The sequence below is a fragment of the Thermobia domestica genome, chromosome 4 (assembly GCF_964235325.1).
Source record: "Thermobia domestica chromosome 4, izTheDome1.hap1.1, whole genome shotgun sequence".
Lineage (NCBI taxonomy): Eukaryota > Metazoa > Arthropoda > Insecta > Zygentoma > Lepismatidae > Thermobia > Thermobia domestica.
The window spans coordinates 23,320,032-23,344,136 of NC_137457.1; the positions used below are offsets into that span (position 1 = coordinate 23,320,032).

The 24,105-nt window shown below is 38.9% G+C and overlaps 1 protein-coding gene across 5 annotated transcripts in view; it reads right to left on the reverse strand.

Moving 5' to 3' along the window:
* Positions 1-24,105, reverse strand: part of Asap (ArfGAP domain of ASAP) — a 491,638-nt gene that overhangs the window by 395,495 nt on the left and 72,038 nt on the right. The window contains exon 1 of one of the 5 annotated variants that reach the window (XM_081755330.1): positions 17,175-17,344. The exons of the other annotated variants lie outside the window; for them this stretch is intronic. Within the exon in view, the coding sequence (XP_081611456.1) occupies positions 17,175-17,264 (90 nt within the window). The 5' untranslated portion in view covers positions 17,265-17,344. Of the gene's footprint in view, positions 1-17,174; positions 17,345-24,105 lie in introns of those variants that run through there. 5 annotated transcript variants of the gene reach the window in all.

A 24,105-nucleotide genomic window follows, 5' to 3' on the forward strand; every position in this document is an offset into this window, starting at 1 on the left:
GAATCGAACCCGGGTCTCCCGCGCCAAAGGCGCATACGCTAACCGCTTAGCCACGGAGGTGTAAGAATTTCTATATTTATGCATAGCATAATTTGACAGTAAAGCAAAGAGTTAACCAGTGGCGTATCTAGCCCGGAGCCGGGGGCCTAGACCCCGCAGTTTTTTTAGTGCCAAAATAATTTAAGCTATTTTTTATATATTTTTGAAAGTTTATAGTAAGCTCATGATATACCTATATATCATTGTCTGGGTTTTCAGGTTACCCTCCCCCAGTTTTTACCTAGTAGATCCACCACTGGAGTTTACATAATCAAGTAATATTTGAAGTTTTCTTTTTTGTTTAATCATTACGGGGAAAATATGGCAACACTGTGTACAAACTGTTATCGGTTCAGAGGAAGTGAGTTAGTTGAGTGTCCAAAAGGGACGACATGGAAAAGGGGAAATCTCGAGGAAGTAAGAGGAATTTTCAGGATGTGTAATGTTGTATGCATCCCACAAAAATCATCCACTGAACAGATATATTTGTCTGCTTTCTGTATACACTCGCACATGTAACATACGTATCGAGCTGAACATGCGACAATGTATTGTCTCCCTGCACTACGGGGAATTCTGATTAAAAAAAAAAAAAAAAAAAAAAAGAAAGAAAGAAAAATGTATGATTATATAGCGAGTGTATGTAGCTGTCTATGGTTCGTTGCACAGGAAATCTCTCTTTGGGATAGCATTCTACCACAAACACGGTGAAAATGTTTAGTGGGATATGGTGGAATCATTTCCTCTACATGGAAACAGATTTTTAATATATATATATATATATATATATATATATATATATATATATATATATATATATATATATATATATATAGAGAGAGAGAGAGAGAGAGAGTAAGACGTCTATTTTTAGAACGCTGTGTCAAGCTGATATTTATTGACTTTCCGAAATAGTTTAGAAGATTTTTATTAACCGTAACCGAACACAGGTCTGCTTCGTTTAGTAAAGCACCTTATTTGAAGATCTGTTGATAGATTTCGAGATGTTTATTCGAACAAAGAGTAGCAGAAGTAATATGGCCAATATTCGTATATTGTTACCGTGTAATGACATTTATTTTATATTTTAAGGAAGTTCGAATTGTACCAATTACTTCATTTTAATTAAACATTCACAATTTAAAGCTAGTAAGTTTTAGGGTTGGTATTATGAGAAAAAAAGGGGGAAGAAATTACCAATTGTTTACTCTTCAATATACAGGGTGGTTTTAAATTCAATATCTATTTTTAATTTAGTTTATCCTAGAAACTAACATCAGCTCTAGCTGCTGTGTAATCTGAGGTTTACTAATCAGAGGTTTATCATTTACGATTTCAGAAGCTGACTCAGTGAAAGCCACAAAATGTCTGGTGTATACAGCGTAGAGAACAGAGTTAAGAATTGCCGCCAGGTATGAAGTCGGGGATCGGTGGTGCAGGTGCAGAGATGGTGGAGGCAAGAGTGAGGTAGGAATGCAACGCTTAACTCTTAAGACAATAATAATAATGATAATAATTGGTAGCTCCGCCCCACTACGCAATTCCAGTGAGAGTATGTCTTGATCAATTTTCCTGGTAGATAGATTGTCCGCCAGGGACCGATCGACTGGCCTGCGCACAGTCCCGATCTAACCCCATACGACTTCTTCCTCTGGGGTTAGGCTAAGGAACAAGTGTACAAGTTAAAACCAAGGGATATTAACAGTCTTGAACAAAATATCCGTGAAGTGTTTGCAAATGTTCCAGTTGAGATGCTAGGAAGAGCCGTGGATTCTGTTCCTTAAAGATTCCAGAAGTGTATGAAAACTGTGGGGGGTACATACGTTAAAATGTAACTTAATAACCAATGGTACACACCAGGGGCAGCTTGTCTATAAGTGCTGTAGAGCTGCAGAACTACCAGCTATTTTACTGGAATAAAAGTATTTTCAATTAAGTTGAATTGTGTTTAATTTAATCAAGATAATAAATAACATTTAATGATGATATTTGGTCTAACGGTGTCCTGAAATTGTACTGCTGGATATTCTACATAGCGTAGAATTACTGGAAACACCTTCTGAAGCTTAATAATATTGCAAGAGCTGTGCACGGATTGCCCTATGCTTTAGCATTGAGACCAAAATCTTCTCCAGCCGCACTGTTACGTTTTCCTTGTTTGATAGATAGGATTTACTCGAGCTGCACTTCCAGCAGCTCAGAACTCACGAATACTTCCGAAAAGCCAAAGACACACGACGTGATGTACTACTATGAGAGAAATAAATGACGCGTCTCTTTATTTTGAAGTTCTCAAAATATCTCCGTTTTCTTTATATGTTCGAAATTTTGGAAGGTTTCCCCAGCAGGAAAGTTTTATAATTCCAAACACATTGTGAATGGCAGATATTGTGATAAGAATGTGTCAAGGATGTTACTCTCAGATTATTTGGCAATCAAATACTAATTAGTTTGCTGTTTTATTTTGTACCAAAATGAAATTCTGTACTGCAATTTTGAAATCAAGCTTTATCACTTGAAGAAATGAAAATGAAGTGAAATCTTTAAGTTTAACGTCCCACAACAATGCCGGGTAGGCTAAAGGAGACGGTGATAATGAAAAATGAGTGAAATGGTGAAATGAAGAAAGTGGGAATAAACGGGAGAACCCCCACGATCACAGTGTTTGTCCACCAGAAGTCCACACGGCGCGAGCTGGGATCGAACCAGGGACCCCAAGCACCGGAAGTGAACGCCCTACCACTGAGCTACCGCGCCCCCTTATCACTTGAAGAAAAATTGGAATAGGAGAATTATTGTGTGACGCAAATATCATGTATAGTCGGGGGTGGTTTGATTGGTCAGGGAGGGGGGAGGCGCTAAGGCTAGTTCTTGCCCCGCCCAACAACTAGCCTAGTTGCATCGCTGAGTTTTAATAGTTATTATTCTGTTCCCATCTGACATCGTCGCGAATTCCAGGTTGAGAAACGCTCGTTTGCCATTGCTTAACAATATAGCCAGCAAAACATAATAAATAAGTAGAGCGTCAGTTTGTAGGTCGGGGTGGGAAGTAGTGGATTTGATACGGTGACCCACCAAACATATTCTCCTTTCCACGCTGAGGGCAGCTTCAATCCTATCTCACGTAAATGAGCAACTCTTTCTTTCTTTTGTGCATCTCCCGGCGCTGTCCAATTGTGGTTGGCCATTTGGAAGGAAAACCTGACTGACGAGGCATCTGTCAAAAGTCCTGTTATCTCCCTCTAGGGACGACCTGTTTTTCTTTCGTTCTTTTAACTCACACGACATGCTTCTTCGGCGATGGATGGCAAAACACGTCCCTTTTACATACATTTCGCTTCAATATGATCCACATTCTTCATTTTTTTTAATTTTCTTTTTCATCTTTCTTCCATTTCTTATGGCAATTGATTTAAAAAATAATAATACCACAGGACAGCAACTTAAACCCACAAGAAACGCGCTCTTGAGGTTGTTCTTCAAAACTCGAATAAAAAAAAAATCTTTATGGAGTAAAAAAAAATCAATTGGAACATTATATATGTGGATCATAGACGGTGAAACTTCTACAATAATAACGCGCTTCATTTTTTTGTTTGTTATAAAGAAATGGAATACTAATCCGTGAACAGAGTACTGTAACTTAAGAATCTTCATCCCGGCGAAATTAAAATACCGCTAATTTTACAGTAATTATGTGATATCTTCAAATAGATAAAATATAATCGAAATGTGGAACAAGAGTGCCCTAGACAATATTATTTTACATGAGAAACCGTTATCACGACTCACTTATCTGTTTTCGATTTTGAGCCATTTTGAAAATCGGCATTTATTTTCGCGTTTCTAAACAGCTGAAAACGAAAAGCCACTAGGTGACTTGTGATAAAGGTACCTCACGCAAAATAATATTGTCTAGGGCGCTCTTGTTCCATATTTCAATTATCTTTTTATCTATTTGAAGATATCACATAATTACTGTAAAATTAGCGGTATTTTAATTTCGCCGGGATGAAGACTCTTAACTAGGCGAATACTGAAGCGCTGTTTACAAACAAAACAAAATCAATATTCAGAGGATTTCCTGTGAAATTTTAATTGTTTTGTTTCATTCATTCTCACGCCTCATGCAATACGCTACTAATAATTAAATTCTCAGCAATAAATGAATTATAAGATCCGCGATTGTATAGTCCATAAGATGTCTATTCATGAACTGAGGGACCAGGTTTCGATTTCCGACGGGGCGGGAATTATTATTATTACTCTACTGTTGAGAGAACTTAATTTTAGGGGCCGCGGTGGCTCACTGGTAGAGCGTTCGCCTCTGGTGCTTGGGGTCCCGGGTTCGATTCCACCCCTGCCAAGTGAACTTTGTAGTGGATAAACACTGTGTGGGTGGGTTTTCTCGGGGTTCTCCCGTTTACTCCTACTTTCTTCATTCCACCATTTTATTCATTACTCATCATCACCGTCTCCTTTAGCCTAACCGGCATAACCGTGGGACAAAAAACTCAAAGAACTTAATTTTACTCGTCATAATCATATTCACAATACCGAAACTCCGAATAAAAGAAGCAATAGTTTTGTGTGTGTGTGTGTGTTTTCAAGTTTTGTTAGAGGGGGGGGGGGGACAAGATTATACATCGACATAATCGAAAAGTTTCACGGTCTTACATTACTACACAATTTATTCAAAAGCATGTTTTTCTCAAATCGGAACGACGGCAGGGGGGTGGATTACCCCTTGTCCTTCCCAAATGACGCACTTGCAGACGAGACAAAAAATACTCAGAAATTGGAAGGATAATTCTATAATCTAGTGGTTCCCGATCTTTCTTGACTGAGGATACAATTTACTGAACGACAATCACATTGCGACACTATTTATTTATTCATTTTTATTAATAACATTATATTAAGTTATAGCAGTGTAAGCTTATGATTCTATAAAGTAGTGACTCAATGCAATAATGAGCATTGTTGCTACCAATGGAGGCGTTCGCTTCTGCAATCTGTTTCAAAATTGATTTTAATTCATTATTATTAAATGTTCCATAATTTTCAAATTCTAAAATTTCGCACCACAAGCTATGGTACTGCGCAACACACCGATTGAGAAACATTCCTCTAATCATTGATTCGATTTATTTTCTGGCAAAATTTCGAAATCCATTTTTTGAATTTGAATTATTGCGGATATTGTTTCTTCCATTCAACAAGAAAAGATCACTCTTAATTAGCAGCCTTAAGAGTCCCTATCACTGCGAAATTAAAATACCGCTAATTTTACAATAATTATGTGATATCTTCAAATAGATAAAAGATAATCGAAAAGTGAATCAAGACCTCCCTAGACGATGTTATTTTGCATGAGGTACCGTTATCACGAGTCACCTAGTAGCTTTCCGTTTGCAGTTATTTAGAAACGCGAAAATAAATGCCGATTTTCTAAATGGCTGGAAATCGAAAGCAGATAAATGAGTCGTAATAACGGTATCTCACGCAAAATAATATTGTCTAGGGAGATCTTGTTCCACTTTTCGATTATCTTTTATCTATTTGAAGATATCACATAATTACTGTAAAATTAGCGGCATTTTAATTTCGCAGTGATGAGGCCTCTTAATATTCGATTAAGGAAAAAGTTGTTCAAGTGCTATACTATATTGAGTATTGGACTGTATGGTTCAGAGACAGACATTACAGAAGTTAAACAAAAAATATTTAGAGAGCTTTGAAATATGGTGCTGGAGGAAAATGGAGAAGATAAGATGGACAGCGAGAGCAACAAACGAAGATGTTTTAAAACGGATAGGAGAGAAGAGGACACTTCTAGCCAGCATCCTTCGTAGAAAGGCCGATGAATTGGACACATCTTGCGAAGAAATTATCTTCATACCGCCATAGAAGGAAAGATGGAAGGAAAACGAGGAATAGGAAGAAGAACAGCTGATCGATGATTTGAAAAATTAAGAAAATGTTGGGAGTTAAAAGAGGAAGCTGAAGATCGAGAACTGTGAAACATTTCCATGCCCAAACATAAAATAATAATAATAATAATAATAATAATAATAATAATAATAATAATACGGTGCGAGCGGTCCCGGGTTCGATTCCCGGTGGGGGCACTCGGTCGAAAAAGTGTAAAACGCGTTGTCAGGCCAGCCAACCTGAATGAGGTTTTCCTCGGTTTTCTTCATTCACACCAGGCAAATGCCGGGGTGGTACCTAACATATAGGTCCCTGGCCGCTTCCTTCCTTCCTCAATCCTTTCTTCCTTCCCTCTCCCCGGATTGTGTGCCGCTCGCCGAGGCACGTCATCCCTCAAAACGTGACGGGCTAAATGACTTTAGATACCGAAAGCCCAGAAATCTAAATAATAATAATAATAATAATAATAATAATAATAATAATAATAATCAGTAGCGTACCCAGGAATTTATTTCGGGGGGGGTTCAAACTAAATATGAAGCTATTTTATATTAAAATTGCTAAAATTGCCCCTAAAATTAGGCTAAATTTTTAAAAAGTCGAAATTTCGGGGGGGGTCCGGACCCCCGTGTCCCCCCCCTTCCGTACGTCCCTGATAATAATAATAATAATAATAATAATAATAATACCGACAAACATGCTGACTGTTGCCATCTATTGGAATTACAGACCCTTTAAACTTCTTACTGTTAGGTCAAAAACCTTATGCGCTTAAGATATTACAGTGTATCTTAGTTTTCCCGATGAAAAGACTACACAACAGTTTAATGTTTAACACCTTGTTTATGTAACAAAACAGCGACATGTGTTTCAATTCAATTCTCTTCTCTTGTTGCATTTTCTTTGAACATTTTTATTTTTATTTTTTATTTTTTAATCGTCGTTTTGACCCAAATGCATTTCACGCAACATCGTGACTTCTTAAACTCCACGGAGTTATGATTAGAAACGCTCATGTTCAAAGTTTATGGTGTTTGCTTATATTTTGACGACGTTATGCAACCTTGCCTTCAAGTTAGCACGTTTTCCCTCACAGTGTTTTATAGGGCTATTAGGAACTGCGTTAAGCGACATTTGTCCCACATCGTTGAATGCGCGGGTGTCGCAACAATATTTTAATGTCTAAAAAATATATATAAATGTTCTATACATATTAGTTGCATGCTTTCTTGGGTTAAATTTATTTGGTTCAATGGAAGTTTAGCACCTGTTTCAGCACCGAACACATTATATATAGGGTGTTTCAAAACAACACCGACAACGTTTGGGAGGTAATTCCTGACACGTAGAAAAGACAAAAAGTATAGACCAACCTTGGTGCACAAATTAGGGATGCGCACGAGACAAGATTTGTGGCTATCTCGTCTCGAAAATGTGATGTAAAACTGATGTCTCGACTCGAAAACTGTATATTTCTCTATTGGAAGAGCCGTGTCTCGACTCGAATTTTGTCAGGAAAATCCTGTCTCGACTCGTCTCGTGCGCATCCCCAGCTTCCTTTCGGACTTATAGGCTGCCAAAAACATGAAAAAATGAACTTTAAATGTCAATAGCTCCAATACTATGGGACCTACCATAGTCAGGTCAAAACTTCACCTAGGAACTAGTATGTGCCCTATCCAAATATCCATGTTTCAGAATCCTTCGGTACTTCCACAACAATTTTTCTAGAGGTACTTGGTGAGTACTTCAAATTATATGCCCGCAGCCAAACTCCCGGTACTTCCACAACAATTTTTATAGACGTACTTGGTGAGTACTTCAAATTATATGCCCGCAGCCAAACTCCCTTAATAAAATTTGCTGCGTGAGTACCTTAGGATTCTGAAAGATGTATTTTTGGATAGTGCATATATTAGTTCCTAAGTGAAGTCTTGACCCGACTACGGTAGGTCCTATAGTACTGGAGCTATGGAGCTTTAAAGTTAAACTTTTCATGTGTCCGGCAGCGTATAACTCCGAAAGGAAGCATTTGTGCACCCAGCTTGATCCATACTTTTTGTCTTATCATGGTGTCAGAAATCACGTTCCAAACGTTGTCGGTCGTTTCACGGATAAACAATAAGTTGTATTTCTTTTACAAAGCAGTTTATGTACTTCATTTTGGCGTAATCTCATCCCTCTTAGAAGACGCATTTTAATTAAAAAGAAATCATGAAAACCGAGCTGACATGCTAACTATACTTAAAAATTAATTTCAAATGGATCACAGCGAAAGACTTGGGTTCAAATCCCGATGTGAATCACATGATTGGGCTACTTTAAAATGTAGGTGCACGACTCATAAAGCTTCGGTGCTAAACTTCAGGCGTGCACCCAGAAATTTTGTTGAGAGGAGCCCAGCCCAATACTACAAGTCGCTACATCTTTGTAGTATTGAACGAGTAATCTGCACCCAAAAAGACGATTCCTGACCGGTGCTTCCCGTAAACTCAGTGTCGTGAGGCAAACTGGGGTGTCAGGTGAACAAAAGACGTTATGGCCACAAACGTTGTAACGTAAAAAAAAGCATGACTTTGCTATAGTTCAGTATTAATTTCAGCTTAATAAATGGAGCGGCTTTCGTAGAGCATAAATTTCAGGTACAAAAAAAAAAATCTCGATCTTGAGAATTACGTATGAGTAATTGCTTCCAATAACCCCCCCCCCCCCACACACACACACACACGCACACACACACAATTTTGTGCGGCTTAATAAGATTTACTGATAAGTATATTTATGATCTTCGGACACAATACTTTCCATTCAACGCTAATAAAATGGTATAAATTCCTGTCATACTTCCAGACGGTAGCCCATCAATGTTCCACTGTCTTTTTATTCGCAGAGTGCTTCCTCCTCGAGGTCTGAGGAAGAGAAGGTGGCAAATCGATTAAGTCCTCCGACGTTCTCGTCCAGAGTTAATCAAGACAAAAGGTAAGAGGACTCCTAATTATGAGAAGCGAGAGAGAACATGACAAGAACACGTGCTAATTACCCATCTCTCCAATCAACGATTATCTCCACACAAATCCCTCTTAACCATTGTTATTATTAGAAGCTATCGTCTTGATTTCAAGGGTTTTGTTCGTACGACAAACGATTTGAATCTTGTAAAAAAACGTTTGTATCAAGAATACACGTCAAAATTAACAAAGGGCGAAAATTCAGGATATATATTTTTCATACAGCCCAGCAATTCCTTGTCGACTAGACCAGTGGTTCTCAACTCATGTATCGCGACACACTGGTTGTTGTTGGTGTTGAGTTGAGTTGATTTTCAGTTTAACGTCCCCTTCAGCAGCGAGGCTATATGAGACGGGACCTACTGATTAACGTGGAATCCGAACCACATGAGCTCCCGCCGGGAATCGAACCCGAGTCTCCTACACCAAAGGCGCGTACGCTAACTGCTTAGCCACGAAGCGACACACTGGTGTGTCACGCAGTCCTCTAAAGTTTGTCTCGAAATTTTAGAATTTAAAACTCATGAAGAATTTAATTATAATCAGTTAAAATCGAGGTAGGCTGGACCAGTCAACACCTCCAACAGTAGCAATAATGCTCAGTACTATGGAGAGTCATTATAAAAAACTAATTGGTTTAACTATTATAATAGGTATTATTATTATTATTATTATTATTATTATTATTATTATTATTAATAATAATAATAATAATAATAATAATAAAATATCAAACAAGTGCTCTGGGTATGTCCTGGAGGTTCAGTAAAGTGTGCCGTCACTCAAAAAAGGTTGAGAACCACTGGACTATACAGCCAAGTTAATATTTTTGCTTTATAAGTGCGATTTTCTAAGTTCGAATCCCGTACCAGAATGGCTGTGGCCCGTTATTAATTTTATGTTTTTAAAATGCTACCAGACAAATATGGGGACACATATAGTAGTAAACCAGTGATTCCCAAGAGCTCACTAGCAGTGGCTATATGGTTAATGTATATCTTTGGCGCCAGACACCCGGGTTCGATTCCCGGTGGGAGCTAATGTAATTTGATCTCACGTTAAGCTTTTAAACAGAACTCTAAACTCTAATTTACCAACCAACCAAAGGTTCTTAAACTATGGATCGTCACCCACTGCTGGGTTCTCAAGGCATGAAACGAAATATAAAGCTGTCTCGCTTTCAAAAGGGTCGAGAGAGTGATATAGGCCTATCTATTTCTATCGGCAAAGCTACCTCATCCCATGGGAAACACTACAGAAAATCAAAAAGTACGGAACAAAATGTGAAAACTATATGGTATTTTGTTAAAAGAATGCGGTAATAATGATAATTAGGATTCACATTGCGTGAACTAAGTGAATGACACTTTAATGAATAATCACCTTTTTAAATAAAAGGAATTTTTCACGAGAGAAAAAAATATATATTGTAAAGTACGTAAAGGTATACAAGAAGTATTTTAACAACACTTTAGAATTTCGCTTCCTGGCCTTGACTAAGGACGATGCCTTTCATTATTATGAGAGCATGCTGCGACCTTTCAGAAGGTGCAGTAAAAGTTTACAACCTCAGATGAAGGTGAAGAAGAAATTGCAGTGGATACGTGAAGCAATATCGGGACTGACGTAACATAGAACTTAATTTTACATTAGGGAAGGTTCTGTATTACCATTCTAATTATCATTATAAGTACAAAAGAATGCTACATAATAACACAACATACTCAATTTTTAAGTACCGTGGTGGCTCAATGGTAAAGCATCCACGTCGAGTGAATGGGTTCCTAGGTTCGAAATCCGCTCAGGCCAAGTGCACTTTGTGGTGAACAAACATTGTGTGTGTGTGTGGGGGGGGGGGGTTCTTGTGTTCTCCAGTTTCCTTCCATTTTCTTCATTCCACCATTTCATTCATTTCTAATCATCACCGTCTCCTTTCGCCTAGTCGGCATAACCGTGGGACGTAAAACTTAATGATTTTATTTTTTTTCAAACTTCAAGTACTTTTATAACATAATTGTAGTATAGCCAGGCCTTTACCCAGAAATTTTTGTTGGAAGGAACCCAAGTTTGTTTTTTCGAGGAAAATGTCCAATACTAGAAGCCACCACGTCTATGTAATATTGACAACTATTATTCTCAACCCGAAAAGACGATAAGTAATTGTAAAATATTTCCATCTATTTTTCAGAAAAAAAATGATAGAAATAGATTGTTTTTATAAGAGAAAGAGTATAGATGGAGTGGAAGATCAAATGTTCATGCTACATCAATCATTTCCACCCAGTGAACCCTCCGTGGGTGCACCCCTCCGTAGAGCTCAGGGACGTACGTAGGAATTTATTTCGGGAGGGGTCTAAAGCGTTTCGGGGGGATACAAATACAATTTGAGGCTAAATTATATGAACATTTCTAAAATTGCCCCTAAAAGTAGACTACATTTACAAAAAAAAAGTCGGGATTTCGAGGGAGTCCGGACCCCCAGGACCCACCCCCTGCGTACGCCCCTGGTATAGCTCCTATAGGCGTAGCCAGAAATGTTTAATGGGGGAATATTTTCTAACAGCCTACTACTACTACTACTACTACTAATAATAATAATAATAATTTGCCTCTTTTCCTTTTCTGGGTAAGTATATATTCCAGACGAGGGATAAATTTCATATGTATTTTCATTGTGTTTTACTTTCGGTATAAATTAATTTTAGAGTACCTACTATATCGATATCGAAACACGACTTGCAATGGAGACTTCCTTCCAAACAAAGGACTTTACAAGAATTTGAGTATCACTTACTTGGTTACTCTTAATTCACTAGATCACGTTGCTTCATGCTGGATTTAATACATACCTGAAAAGAGAAAGATTTTTTTAAAATTAATAACTAATACTGGATTTACATTAAGAGAAAGGAAACAAATGCAATAAGATAAGTTTCGTTTCACATTTTGAAAATACAGTAGTTACCCAAACTACGAGAATTGAATACTGGAACCGGAAGTAGTAAGAACTTCCGGTTGTAATAAGAGGGATGAGTCAGAGATAGGATTTGTTCTTGGAACGCTATAGTCATACCAAATGTCAATCCTCGCTCTTACCGTTTATGCTCTATGAAGATTAACTGAAACCGGAAGTGGTAGATTTATACCACTTCCGGTTTTACTGGAGAGATTGTAGTAGTGATTGAATATATTCATAGTACAAGCGATTGCAGAAAACCGCTTTTCGCAATCTATTACTGTTTTTGTTCTATGGCGATCAAATTTAAAACCGGAAATGGTTCATTTGCACTGGTTCTCAACCGATGTGTCGCGACACAGTAGTGTGTCACGCAGTCCCCAAAGGTGTGTCGCGAAATGTTAAAATTTAAAAATCATGAAGAATTTAATAATAATTAGTTAAAATCGAGGCAGACTGTACCAGTCAATACCTCCAGCGGTAGCAACAATGTTCAGTGCTACATAGAGTCATTATAAAAACTAATTTATTTCACTATTATAATAGGTATTATTATTTTTATTATTTAATAATAATAATATCAAACAAGTGTGTCGTGATATCCCGGAGGTACAGTAAAAGTGTGTCGTCAGTCAAAAAAGGTTGAGAATTACTCGATTAGAGGATAAAAGAGAGAAGTGAAATGTATACTTAAGACGATGAATGATTTTTTAAAAATATACCGATATATCACTGTTTTGTCGACAGATGGACGGATACTGTCATTCTATAAGACTTCTACTACTGCATATAGTGTATAAGCTAACAGCATAGCCATGACAGAACTTTGACTGCTTGAAAGATTTCTGGTCTAGGTGTTAATGCATAAGAGAAGATTCTAGGTACGATTTTCGATATATCGATTGATATTTTCAAGTAACAATATCGTAATCAGTATTTCCCCATCGAATTTCGATATTTTATTGATAACCGATTTTCGATATTCAAATCCGGACATCGCACAGCACTAGTTTTTGGGCTATTTTCCTACCCGACAAAACATCCATTTTTCATTGCACTCTCTCGAGCTCTGGCTTCGTTCTTCAGTGGGGCTCCCTATCGCCAACGGAGCTAGCACTAAGTTGTTTCATTAGAGCTCAGACTCACTACAGCTATCACTCAATTATTTTTTTTTTTAACTCTGAGCTCGCTTGAGAGTGAGTTCCGGTCTCGCAAATTTTGTGGGAGTCTCGTCTAGTCTCAATTCTCGATAATTCTCATTTCGATTCTCGAAAAAGGCTTTCTCGTCTTATCTCGTTTTATAAATGTATGACCTTATTTGTTTCTTAATTTCATCTAAAAAGTTGTCAGGATTCTTCCGCCTCATGAGAGGTCAACATATAACAATATTTAAAGGATTAAGCTTAGAAATGAAATGAATTGAAATCTTTACCTCATCTGGAATGTTCACAATTGTGAGCGAAAACAACCAAATTAAGAAAAAGAAATCACCACGTTTTACGTCCCACGGTTATACCGGTTAGGCTAAAGGAGACGGTGATGATGAGTGAAATGGTGGAATCAAGAAAGTGGGAGGAAACGGGAGAACCCGAGAAAACCCACGAGCACGGTCTTTGTCCACCACGAAGTCCACGCGGCACGAGCTGGGAGGGATTAAGCTTAGGAATTAGATTTCTGGGCCTTTGGTATCTATAGCCAAGTTCTCACGTCAAGTATGAGAGATAACGTCCGTCTGCAATAGTGTTGCCACGAGACGCGATTTTAGACTGTCTCGTCTTGAACGACCTGTTCATGTCGTCTCGAATGGTTCTGTCTCGTCTCGTTTACGACACGAGAAATGTCTCATCTCATGGCAATACTAGAGCGGCTGAGGCCCACAAAAAAGAGCTGTTATGCCAAGTGATTAAGATCACAACTTTTAACCAAGTTTGGTTAATAGAGCACAACACACAATACGACTACAATCTTCCAACAACGATTGCGTAGTTTCGAGTGAGCCAGTAATGAATTACTACGTCAGGAATATTTGTCAATACCGTCGGTACAGTCTAGGGATGCAACAAATTTTCCGAAATCGGAAATTTTACTTCCTGAATTCAAACAATTCCGGATTTTTTCGAAATCCGGAATTTTCCGATTTTCGAATTTTTCCGATTTTATTTTCCAGATTTCGGAAAGTGACAATTCCGGAATTGGCCATCCCCAGTACAGTCGAAATGCAAGCCTTCCCCACTTATTGTGAAATACCTTTTTGAGAACCTCCGGCGCCACTTCAACAAATAAGGAGGCCTATGTGACTTTCCTACTTAAAAAATGTCTTGGGTTCGAATAACATCATAAAATAATAAAATACAAAATTTCATTGTCAAACCAGCATCTTTTCAAAACTCAGTACCGAAAAAGTTGACACGTTTGGATCTTTGTTGGGAACAAGAAAGACTATGGAAGAATGGGTAGTTACTGATGAAACTGCAATTTAGAGAACTTGTACTTCTATAGCAAGACTTTTATACCCAGATATCCCCACCAGCCCCGAATGAAACACTAATCTCGATGAACGCTTTAACATTGTACTTGAATCTGGAGAACTGTCACAAAATAATTAAACTTGAATCGATTGAAAAATGAGAATGAAAGTTGTTTGTAAGAATCACTTTTAAAAATAATTTTAGGTATTCCCTGTTCTTTGTAGGATGGTCCTCATTTCAAACAATAAACGCTGGTATCCATTTCGAAGGCAAATAATTTATTCCGAGTAAATAAATTTTTGAACAAATTCAAAAACTGTGTTTGCATTTTCGAGACACGTGACGAGACAAGTAGTCTGTCTTGTCTCGCCTCAAATGGTTGTCTCGTCTTGTGACAACACTAGTCATCGATCACAATATCCGAGGAAAAGGAAGGAAAGAAGCGGCCTGGGACCTATACGTTAGGTACCATCCTGACATTTACCTGGCGTGAATGAGAAAAACCTTACTCAAGATGACAGATCAGAAAAAGCTTTTACACTTTTTCGACGGGGGAATCGAACCCAGAACCGCTGGCACCAAAGACAAGGGCATTAGCGACACGCTATGCGAGGCCACAACAATATTTAAAGATTGTTTATTATTAGAGTATATTATGTAATGAGTTGTGTATCTTTAAACTTTGATAAATGCTTTCTATCTTGTTTGTACATCACTTTATCAATTTATTTATTTATTTATTTATTTATTTACTATGAATCATGTAACACCAAAACAATGATTGAGATATGAGACTGCTTACCTGTGTTCTTCCAGTATGCACGTGGTTATAACAATCAGGCTACAAGAACTGTTTCTACGGCAACAGCACGTTCAGCCAATTACAGTGGCTCATTCTTCTTGCTCTGCAATAGTAAACATTCCACCCTTTCCACACGTTGCCAATTTGAATATAAACAAATGCACATTGTTTTAGTCGAATGTCAACTTGAGTAGTGGACCTGCTCGTTATTGAGAGCATTCTGTTTAGTTCTGTTTTCGTGTCATTTAATTTTATAAAACTAACACTTACTTGCAGTGAATAATTTCGTGTTTCATTACCCGACGCAAAAGCTGGCAACACAGCATTGAGCACCACGTGCACGTAGCGAGCTGTCAGAAAGGTCAAGTAATATCAATTGCAGTATAGTGAAGTTTCTCATTTCATCTCGAGTTTGGAAAGAAACGTCTCGTCTCGTAAGCACTACTAAGACCTGTGACAAACATCTTGGCATTTCAGCTACACGAATAAAACGAAAGCTCTGGCGTGACGTTGCAAAGTGGTAAAGGGGTGTGGCTATGGGTAAGCAGACAAACTACAGCGCGATCAAGTGACAGGGAATAGACATGGATGTGTGCAAAATAAACGTGGCAATACCGCTGGCCTCTCATTTGCTAGCAGCATTTAAAGGGAATTTGGAGCGCCGCCTTCAAATGCCAAGATATTTGTCACGCCGTTTAGTTACATGGAAAACTATTAAGTCTCAATTTGCTTTCTCATGGCCCTGAGTCAACCTAACCTGACCTGAGTCAACTATGTGTACTAGTGTCAATAGTGTAATATATCCCTTTTCCGGGATTCTAAGCGCGAACTACTTACACCCATTGGCGTAAATTGGATATTTTGCAAAAGGGGACATTGTCCCTTACTTCTAAGAACAATCACAGTTTCCGTCTATACGGTCCACTGCAGAGATGGCGTGGGTCAATGAAAACTTGACTCATGACCCATCACCTATCGTACCCAACGATCCACTATGACCCACCACCCATCGTGACTCATGACCTACCATGACCCATTACGACCCACCACCATGATCCACCAAAACATATCATCAACTCTGACCCATGATCCACGCTCTTCTCTCAATTGAATGCAGAGTTTACACTTGTATTTGTGATAAAACAAGGCTGTGAAATTATCACTAATCAGAGTTTGAATTACTACGGTCAATCGCTCAAGCACCGCTCTGTTACAATACCAGTAAATCAGACCTTTACGATGAATTTCAATTAAATTATGATATATAATTATTTTCTTGTTGAATTACAGATACTTTTCTGTAGAAAATAGGATGAAATTTGAAACTCTCAAATCAAGGTAAGGTAGGCCAACTTAAAGGGGGGGGGGGAGTGTAAAATTCGAGTGTATCGTGAAAGCCACGCAGTAAGTTGTATTGCTATTGTTACAATTACAAATATCAATATTCAAAAGTGCTTGAAGGTGTTTTTTTTTTTTTTTTAATACATAGATATACTCATCTCAGGTAAGTAAACAGAAACTAATGAAAAGGAATAAAAATGGAGCCCTTGCAAGTAAAACGTAGAGAAATTCGCCAGAGTAAGAAGATGGTGTTTACAATGAACTGAGCATAGTAGGTCACGTCCTATTAACCCACGACCCACTCACAAATCTTGACTCACTTTACCCACGACCCACTCAATAACTGACTTTATCTCTTGTCCACTGATATCCTGGGAGCAACAGTGTTCTAAGGAAGGCCTGGATACCCCTGGTTCCTCTCTAGTTACGCCAATACTTAAATCTAAGATGAACGCTAACGATTAATGTAAAAGATAAAGATTTATCTGTGGTGAACGTATGCAATAAGCATGGTAACAGCTACGTATGTAACTGAGAAATTACAAGTTCAAATTGTCCCACTACAAAGACCAACAAGAGCCTAAATTAATATCTACCGCCTTTACTGCCAAGTAATTACTACCAACCCTTATATTTCTCACTGTTGTGTCCAGTTTCGATCCAAAAATACACACAAAATTCACATTACAATGTCTTCTTTTAAAACGCACACTCATATTTTTGCAGATGGAAGGACAGTAAAGACTTAAAAAAGCACTAACAAACGCAGTACAATCAACTACGAAACTACAGAAAGCAACCGTAAAACTCCCGAGATATGTCGCTGGGTAAAAATTTACTTGTATAGCACGATAAGGTACAAACGCAGCGTTATCACCTGTGGAACAAGGTTTAGAACGATACCACCAAATAACAACACAGGAAAGAAAATAAAATAAAATGCGTCACTTATCAACGATGTCCCCAGTTTCCCGACCCGCCATGGAAAAATAAAGGTACGACAGGCAACTAAATTAAATACACAAGAAAAAAAGGCTCAACATTTCTCCATTAGAAGTAAAGCCTCTGATATTGTATATATAACTTGTCTCTCTGACAGTCGTTCTCTCCTCAAAGTAATATACGAGGGGCAGCCAAAAACTTCCTGGAATTCTGTTGTAGCTTTTTATTATCACAATATAAGACACTTTACTTAATCGCCTGGCACCTTCGGAACAGACACACCCTTGTTCAACAGCTCTTGTGATTGTTAGCTGCTGAAATTGGACGTGAAACTCAAAATTAGGGATGGCCACAAAGTTCCGGTTCCGGCGGAACCGGTTCTCGGAGATCCGGTTTTCAGAACCGGTTCCAGATATGGATCTGAAAACCTGGTTCCAGAACCGGATCTTAGGAACCGGTTCCAGACCTTGATCCGAAAGCCCCCAAAGACCCGTAAAGGAGGCACAAAGTTCACCTTCAAAACACTGCAAAGAGAACCATGCGCTTGTGCCCTCCCCGCCCAGACCCGCTTGTGCCCTCAGAAAAAAAAATTTGGTCCACCAGTGGGTGTTTAGCCAAATGACTTGGCCAGTTTGCCTGTTTAACCATTGAGTTTGCCAGTTACCCAGTTTATTTAGCTAAATAAGACAAGCGGCAGCCGCCTATGCGCCTGCCTGTCGATTCCACAATTTCATCTAGCACACTGTTCACAGCCTGCCAGCAGCTCGGGTTTAGCGTAGGGATGGTCAAAAATTTCCGGCTCCATCGGAACCGGTTCTAGACCTGGATCCGAAAACCCGGTTTCAGAACCGGGTCTTGGGAACCGGTTCCAGACCTGGATTCGAAAAACCGATTCCGGAACCGGATCTTCTAGAACCGGATCCGATCACAACAGAAAACCGGTCCCCCCCAGGAACCGGTTCTGGCCATCCCTACTCAAAATCAACTCAATTCAACTCTTCTACATTGGCGAAACGGAAAAAGGTCATTTTTTAGCTTTGGAAATAGCCAAACATCCGATGGTACTAAACTGTTTTTAAGGCTATCAAACTCTCTGAAGCAGATTTTCCCCAATTTGCACATGAACTTGATAATTGTGCGTTGCTTGATCTGTGAAACTTCGCCGACTGATCACTACTTACTTCCCTGTTCAGTTACATTATTCGTACACTGCCTGTTAACATGTGTTCACATTTGTCAAATTGATCATTAGGCAACCTAAGTACTGTATTGCATAAGATTCATTGTGGTTGCATCGTAAATGCCAAAATTAGAACAGTCGGGGAACTTTTTGAATACCCCTCGTATAATAATATTCTGTAATAATTATTATGTTATTAAATAGACACGTACCAAAATGAGACATATACAGTCACCCACATAAGTACCTGGACCCTTGGCCGTTATAGTTCCATTGCTTGGGGTCCAGGTACTTTTGTGGGTGACTGTACCATCGATAGATAAACAAAGTTTTTGAGTAAATCAAGAAAAAATATTTTATTTTGTCAATCTAGCATGTAGCAATGCACGTGTACAGCGTGCAAAGGAGTTTGGTTTGACGTTTAAGTACGGCTGGATTGCATACCACAAAGGAGCAATATATATATACGTATATGATACGTAGGGAATGGTCTATACCTTGGTCTCAACCAATCTCCACCAGCGAACTAGATTCCCAACTTTTGACAATGTACATCCTGGCCAAAATTCATGGTGATCCATTAACCAGTTCTTACGAGTTTTCGTGTCCCAGACAGCCAGTTAGACAAAATATATACAAAATGTTTCAAAATAACACCGACACCGTTTGGGAGGTGATTCCTGACACCAAGATAAGGCAAAAAGTACAGACCAACCTGAGTGCAAAAATCCATCATTTCGGAGTTATAGGCTGCCGAAAACATGAACTTTAAAGGTCCATAGCTCCAATATTATGGGATTTACTGTAGTCGGGTCAAGATTTCTCTTAGGAATTAATATGTACGCTATCCAAAAATTCATGTTTCAGAATATTGCGGCACTCACGCAATAATTTTTATACAGGGAACTTGGCTACGAGCATATAATTTGAAGTACTCACCAACCACTTCTATAAAAATTGTTGCGGAAGTATCACAGGATTCTGAAACATGGATATCTAGCTAGGGCACATACTAGCTCCGAAGTGAAGTCTTGACCGAATTACGATGGGCCCATAAGTTTTGGAGCTATGGCTCTTTAAAGTCCTTTTTTTTATGTTTTCGGCAGCCTATAACTAGGGATGGCCACAAAGTTCCGGTTCCGGCGAAATCGGTTCTCAGAGATCCGGTTTTTAGAACCGGTTCTGGACCTGGATCCGAAAACCCGGTTCCAGAACCGGATCTTAGGAACCGGTTCCAGACCTGGATCCGAAAGCCCCGAAAGACCTGTAAAGGAGGCACAAAGTTCACCTTCAAAAAAATGCAGAGGACTATGTGCTTCTGCCTTCCCCGCCCAGACCCGCTTGTGCCCCCAGAAAAAAAAAATTGGTCCACCAGTGGGTGTTTAGCCAAATGAGTTTGCCAGTTTGCCTGTTTAGCCAATGAGTTTGCCAGTTACCCAGTTTATTTAGCCAAATGAGACAAGCGGCCGCCGTCTGGGCGCCTGCCTGTCGCTTCCACCATTTCATCTAGCACACTGTTCACAGCCTGCCAGCAGCTCGGGTTTAGCGTGCGTAGGGATGGTCACAAAATCTCGGTTTCAGCGGAACCGGTTCTTGGAGATCCGGTTCTAGACTTGTATCCGAAGAACCGGTTCCAGACCTGGATCCGAAAAACCGGTTCCTGAATCGGATCCGTTCAGACCCGAAAACCGGTTCCACCAGGAACCGGTTCTGGCCATCTCTACCTATAACTCCGAAAGGAAGCATTTGTACATCCAGGTTCGTCTTATCTTTTTCTCTTATCTTGGTGTTAGAAATCACGTCCCACATATTGTTGTTGTTGTTTTGAAACACCCTGTATATTTACTATGAATCATCTGCCACCAAAACAATCTTTGAGGTATAACACTTGGGTGAACTATTGAAATGTCTCGTCTAGTCTTGAATTTGAAAATGCACATCTCTCAACGCTCGTTTCGTTTTCGAGATGAGGTAACACGTCATTCTTGTCTCGTGGGAAATCTGACATATCGTTTTGTAGTTATGGTCCTTTATTTCATAGTTCAGATCAATTTTCGGCGGACTATAGCTTCGAAATTGCGAACCCATACTGATCTATGTTTTTTCATGTTTTCGTGTTAGGATTAATTTCTCATAGTTTTTTTTTTTTTTTTTAATGTTATGCCGTGTGTTTTTTTTTTTTTTTCCAAACACACTGTTCATACATATGACTGTTTAAGTAAATCAATCAGTCATCAGGATTAGATCCATTTATAGTAGTAGAATCCTCGCTTATATGCCGCAGGGGAATCTATTTGATCCCAGCCTCTTTAGTAAGTTTATCAATAAACCATTACGTCATTAGCTGCAATGAAAACCCATAATATCTGCTTCCGCGGATGCCCAGCTTCATATCCTAGAGAGCACAGGGTTGCTTGCATGTGCAGGAGGGGAGTAATCTGCCAGCCAGCTATTTGCAAATGGAAATGAGAGAAAATGGGTTAACTGATAAATCATGGGAAGTTCTCATGTACTCTCGTTCACATGTTAACAGTTAGGGCCTATCTGCATATGCCATATTGTGATTCTCGGTTTCACACACATAAATTATTTTAACGACAATCACGTGCAATTTTATAACTTAATTCTCCTCTTTCATTGACATCTTACTACTGCTAAGGATGCTGAGGCGGTCTATTATGATTTTATTATCTCATTTTATAACTTATCTACGTAAAGGTACGTTAGGAAAAATACAGCCAATGGGCCCTCTTAAAAGCATCCTGAATCTGCTCTCGCAGCCCATGAAAGACTTTGGTTGCCCATACGCCTTTTAGTTAGGCATTATTCTGTTAGAACGGTGGCACTCGTCGCCTTAGTTGTGCCTGTGTATCCCGAATACATCTAAACTAGTCTCGGAGTGTAGCTCTCGGATTTCAGAATCTACTGTAAAGGAAGTCATAATCGAACCGGATATTTGTAATGGAGTACGTCAGCGTTTCCCAACCCTTTTCAACTTGCGGCACATTACAGGTGTAACTTGAATTCTCGCGGCACACTCATGTAGATATTATTATTATTTGTAAATATAAAATACCGTGGTAATTTATTTCTGTGATTGCTGATCTCCTCACAGAGAAGAAAGCTTGATGACTGGTTTTCGGTAAATTATTGTGCTTATTTTTCATTCTAATTTAAAAATAGAAAACAATTGCAATGAGATATAAGACTCAGGTCTTGAAAAATACACTTTATTTTTCGAAAACTGTATCCAACCTTTCACTAAGAAGGAAGATCACTAAATAACGAAACAACAAACTACTCTTTAACTTTTAAAACACATTTGTATGCATGTTTGCTTTGTCGAAAAGATTGAGTGATATTACAGAACAGTCTGCAACAATAAAGAAGCAATAATGGTCATAACAATGATAACAAATACTTTTTTCAACATTAAAAATGTACAGAAAAGTAACCGAGTATGAAAATTAAAATTGTAGATTCATAGTAGAGGCACATAATAATGTGAAACACAAATATACATTTTCCCCTATGTTTTGCAATTTGCCATGAATTAATAATTTTATTTCGATTTCCTCGCGGCACACCAGCGGACAATTGGCAGCACACCAGTGTGCCGCGGCATACCGGTTGGGAAACGCTGGAGTATGTTTTTAAAAAGTAAAGCTGCGGGATCATTTTATACGTATTTGGATTCCATGATCATCCCATAATACGGTTTCCCTCTCAACGTATATATTGCTATTCATGACAACGAAGTCCGAAATGAAATTTTTAGTTTAACATCCCATGATTAGCCTACGCCCCCCTTTTAGGCTAAAGATAACGGATCATACAATAAAAATGATCAATGGGAGAACACTGTGGAAACCCACGGACACGATCTTGTTCACCACGAACTCATATGACCTGTGGATGAATCAGGGACCCTCTCGTACCAGAGGTTGAAAAACGTTCATATGAAATGAAATATTTCAGTTTAACCTCCCATGATTACACCCTTTAGGCTAAGGGAGTTTACGATTAGGCAAATGAATGATGATGGAAAAATTGGTGGAATGAGTGTGTGAGAGGAAACGGGAGTACTTCGAGTAACCTACGGACACGATGTTGTCCACCACAAATTCACTTGGCTGGGGCTCGAACCAAGGACCCCATGCACCAGAGATTAGCGATCTACCACTTAAAACACACTTTTTGACACTTACTTTCACTTTTTGACAGTTACTTTCTTATTCTATCACTGTTCAGGACCACTGGACTCGACAGGGACACAAACACAAAAATATCGAGCAGAGTTAAAATTCCGATCATGCTTTTCAGAGCGACCCAAACTCCCAAAGGATTGCGCCTTATGATCCGAAGCCGAACGCTCTCCGCTGAGCCATTGTTCCCCCTTAAAAACACCAAGACAGCCAACTTCTAAGTAAGATTTTCCTTCCAATAATAAGGATAAGAGGGGAATCAAAGTGACAACGGAAACCGGAAAACGTGCAACTGATGCTTTTAAGATCATGGAAGCCTTGCGAATTTTGTAGAGCTTAGCTCGCGAATCTCTGCCGCGATGCTAATTCTTTTTTGCCGTCAATCGCGGCAGAGATTCGAGAGCTAAGCTATAACTTGCAATGCAAGGGGGAAAGTTGACGTAGCAGATATATACCCTAAGGTCTGATGAGGTGGATGTGTAGGTAATTCATTCTCACTAGTTTGCATCAACATACGTTTCTAAAATTCCAACGAGTTCCTTCGTGGGTACGAGGTTAGCATACGTGCCTTTCGTGTGGGAGACCCGGGTTTGATTCCCGGCGGGAGTTCATGTGGTTCGGATTCCACGTTAATCAGTACGTTTACGTCTCATATAGCCTCGCTCCTGAACGGGGAGTTAAACTCAACAACTAAAATTCTAGCATATTATGATCGTATATGATAAAAATTAAAAATCCAAAGATGAGGCACACACTTATCAACACATCATTGAGCTGAATAAAATAGGGTTGAGTAAAAATCTCCCAAGCGTCCCAAGCTCGTCATGGTATTAAGAATATATTTCAAGATCAGTTTAATCTTATCAGGCTTTTCATTGATACTAGTAACTAGTGTTGGGCACAAAAACCGGTTTTTCGGTTTCTAAGAAAGCAAAAATCGGGTCTTGAAAATTTTCAAAGTCGGTTTTTCACAGAAACCGGTTTCGGTTTTATCCGAAACAGGTTCGTTTTTCACCAAAACTGGTCATCGGTTTTTCAACGGATCCGGTTTCCGTTTTCTTCAAAACCGGTTCCGGTCTTATCCAAAACTGTTTTTATTTCTGACCAGAATAGTGTTTCGTTGTTCTCCGGACACCTATTCCGTTTCCAGAGAAACAGTTTTATGTGTTTTCCAAAAGTTTTCACCGAAACTAGTTTCGGTGAAAACCGAACTGGTTTTCAAGAAAATAA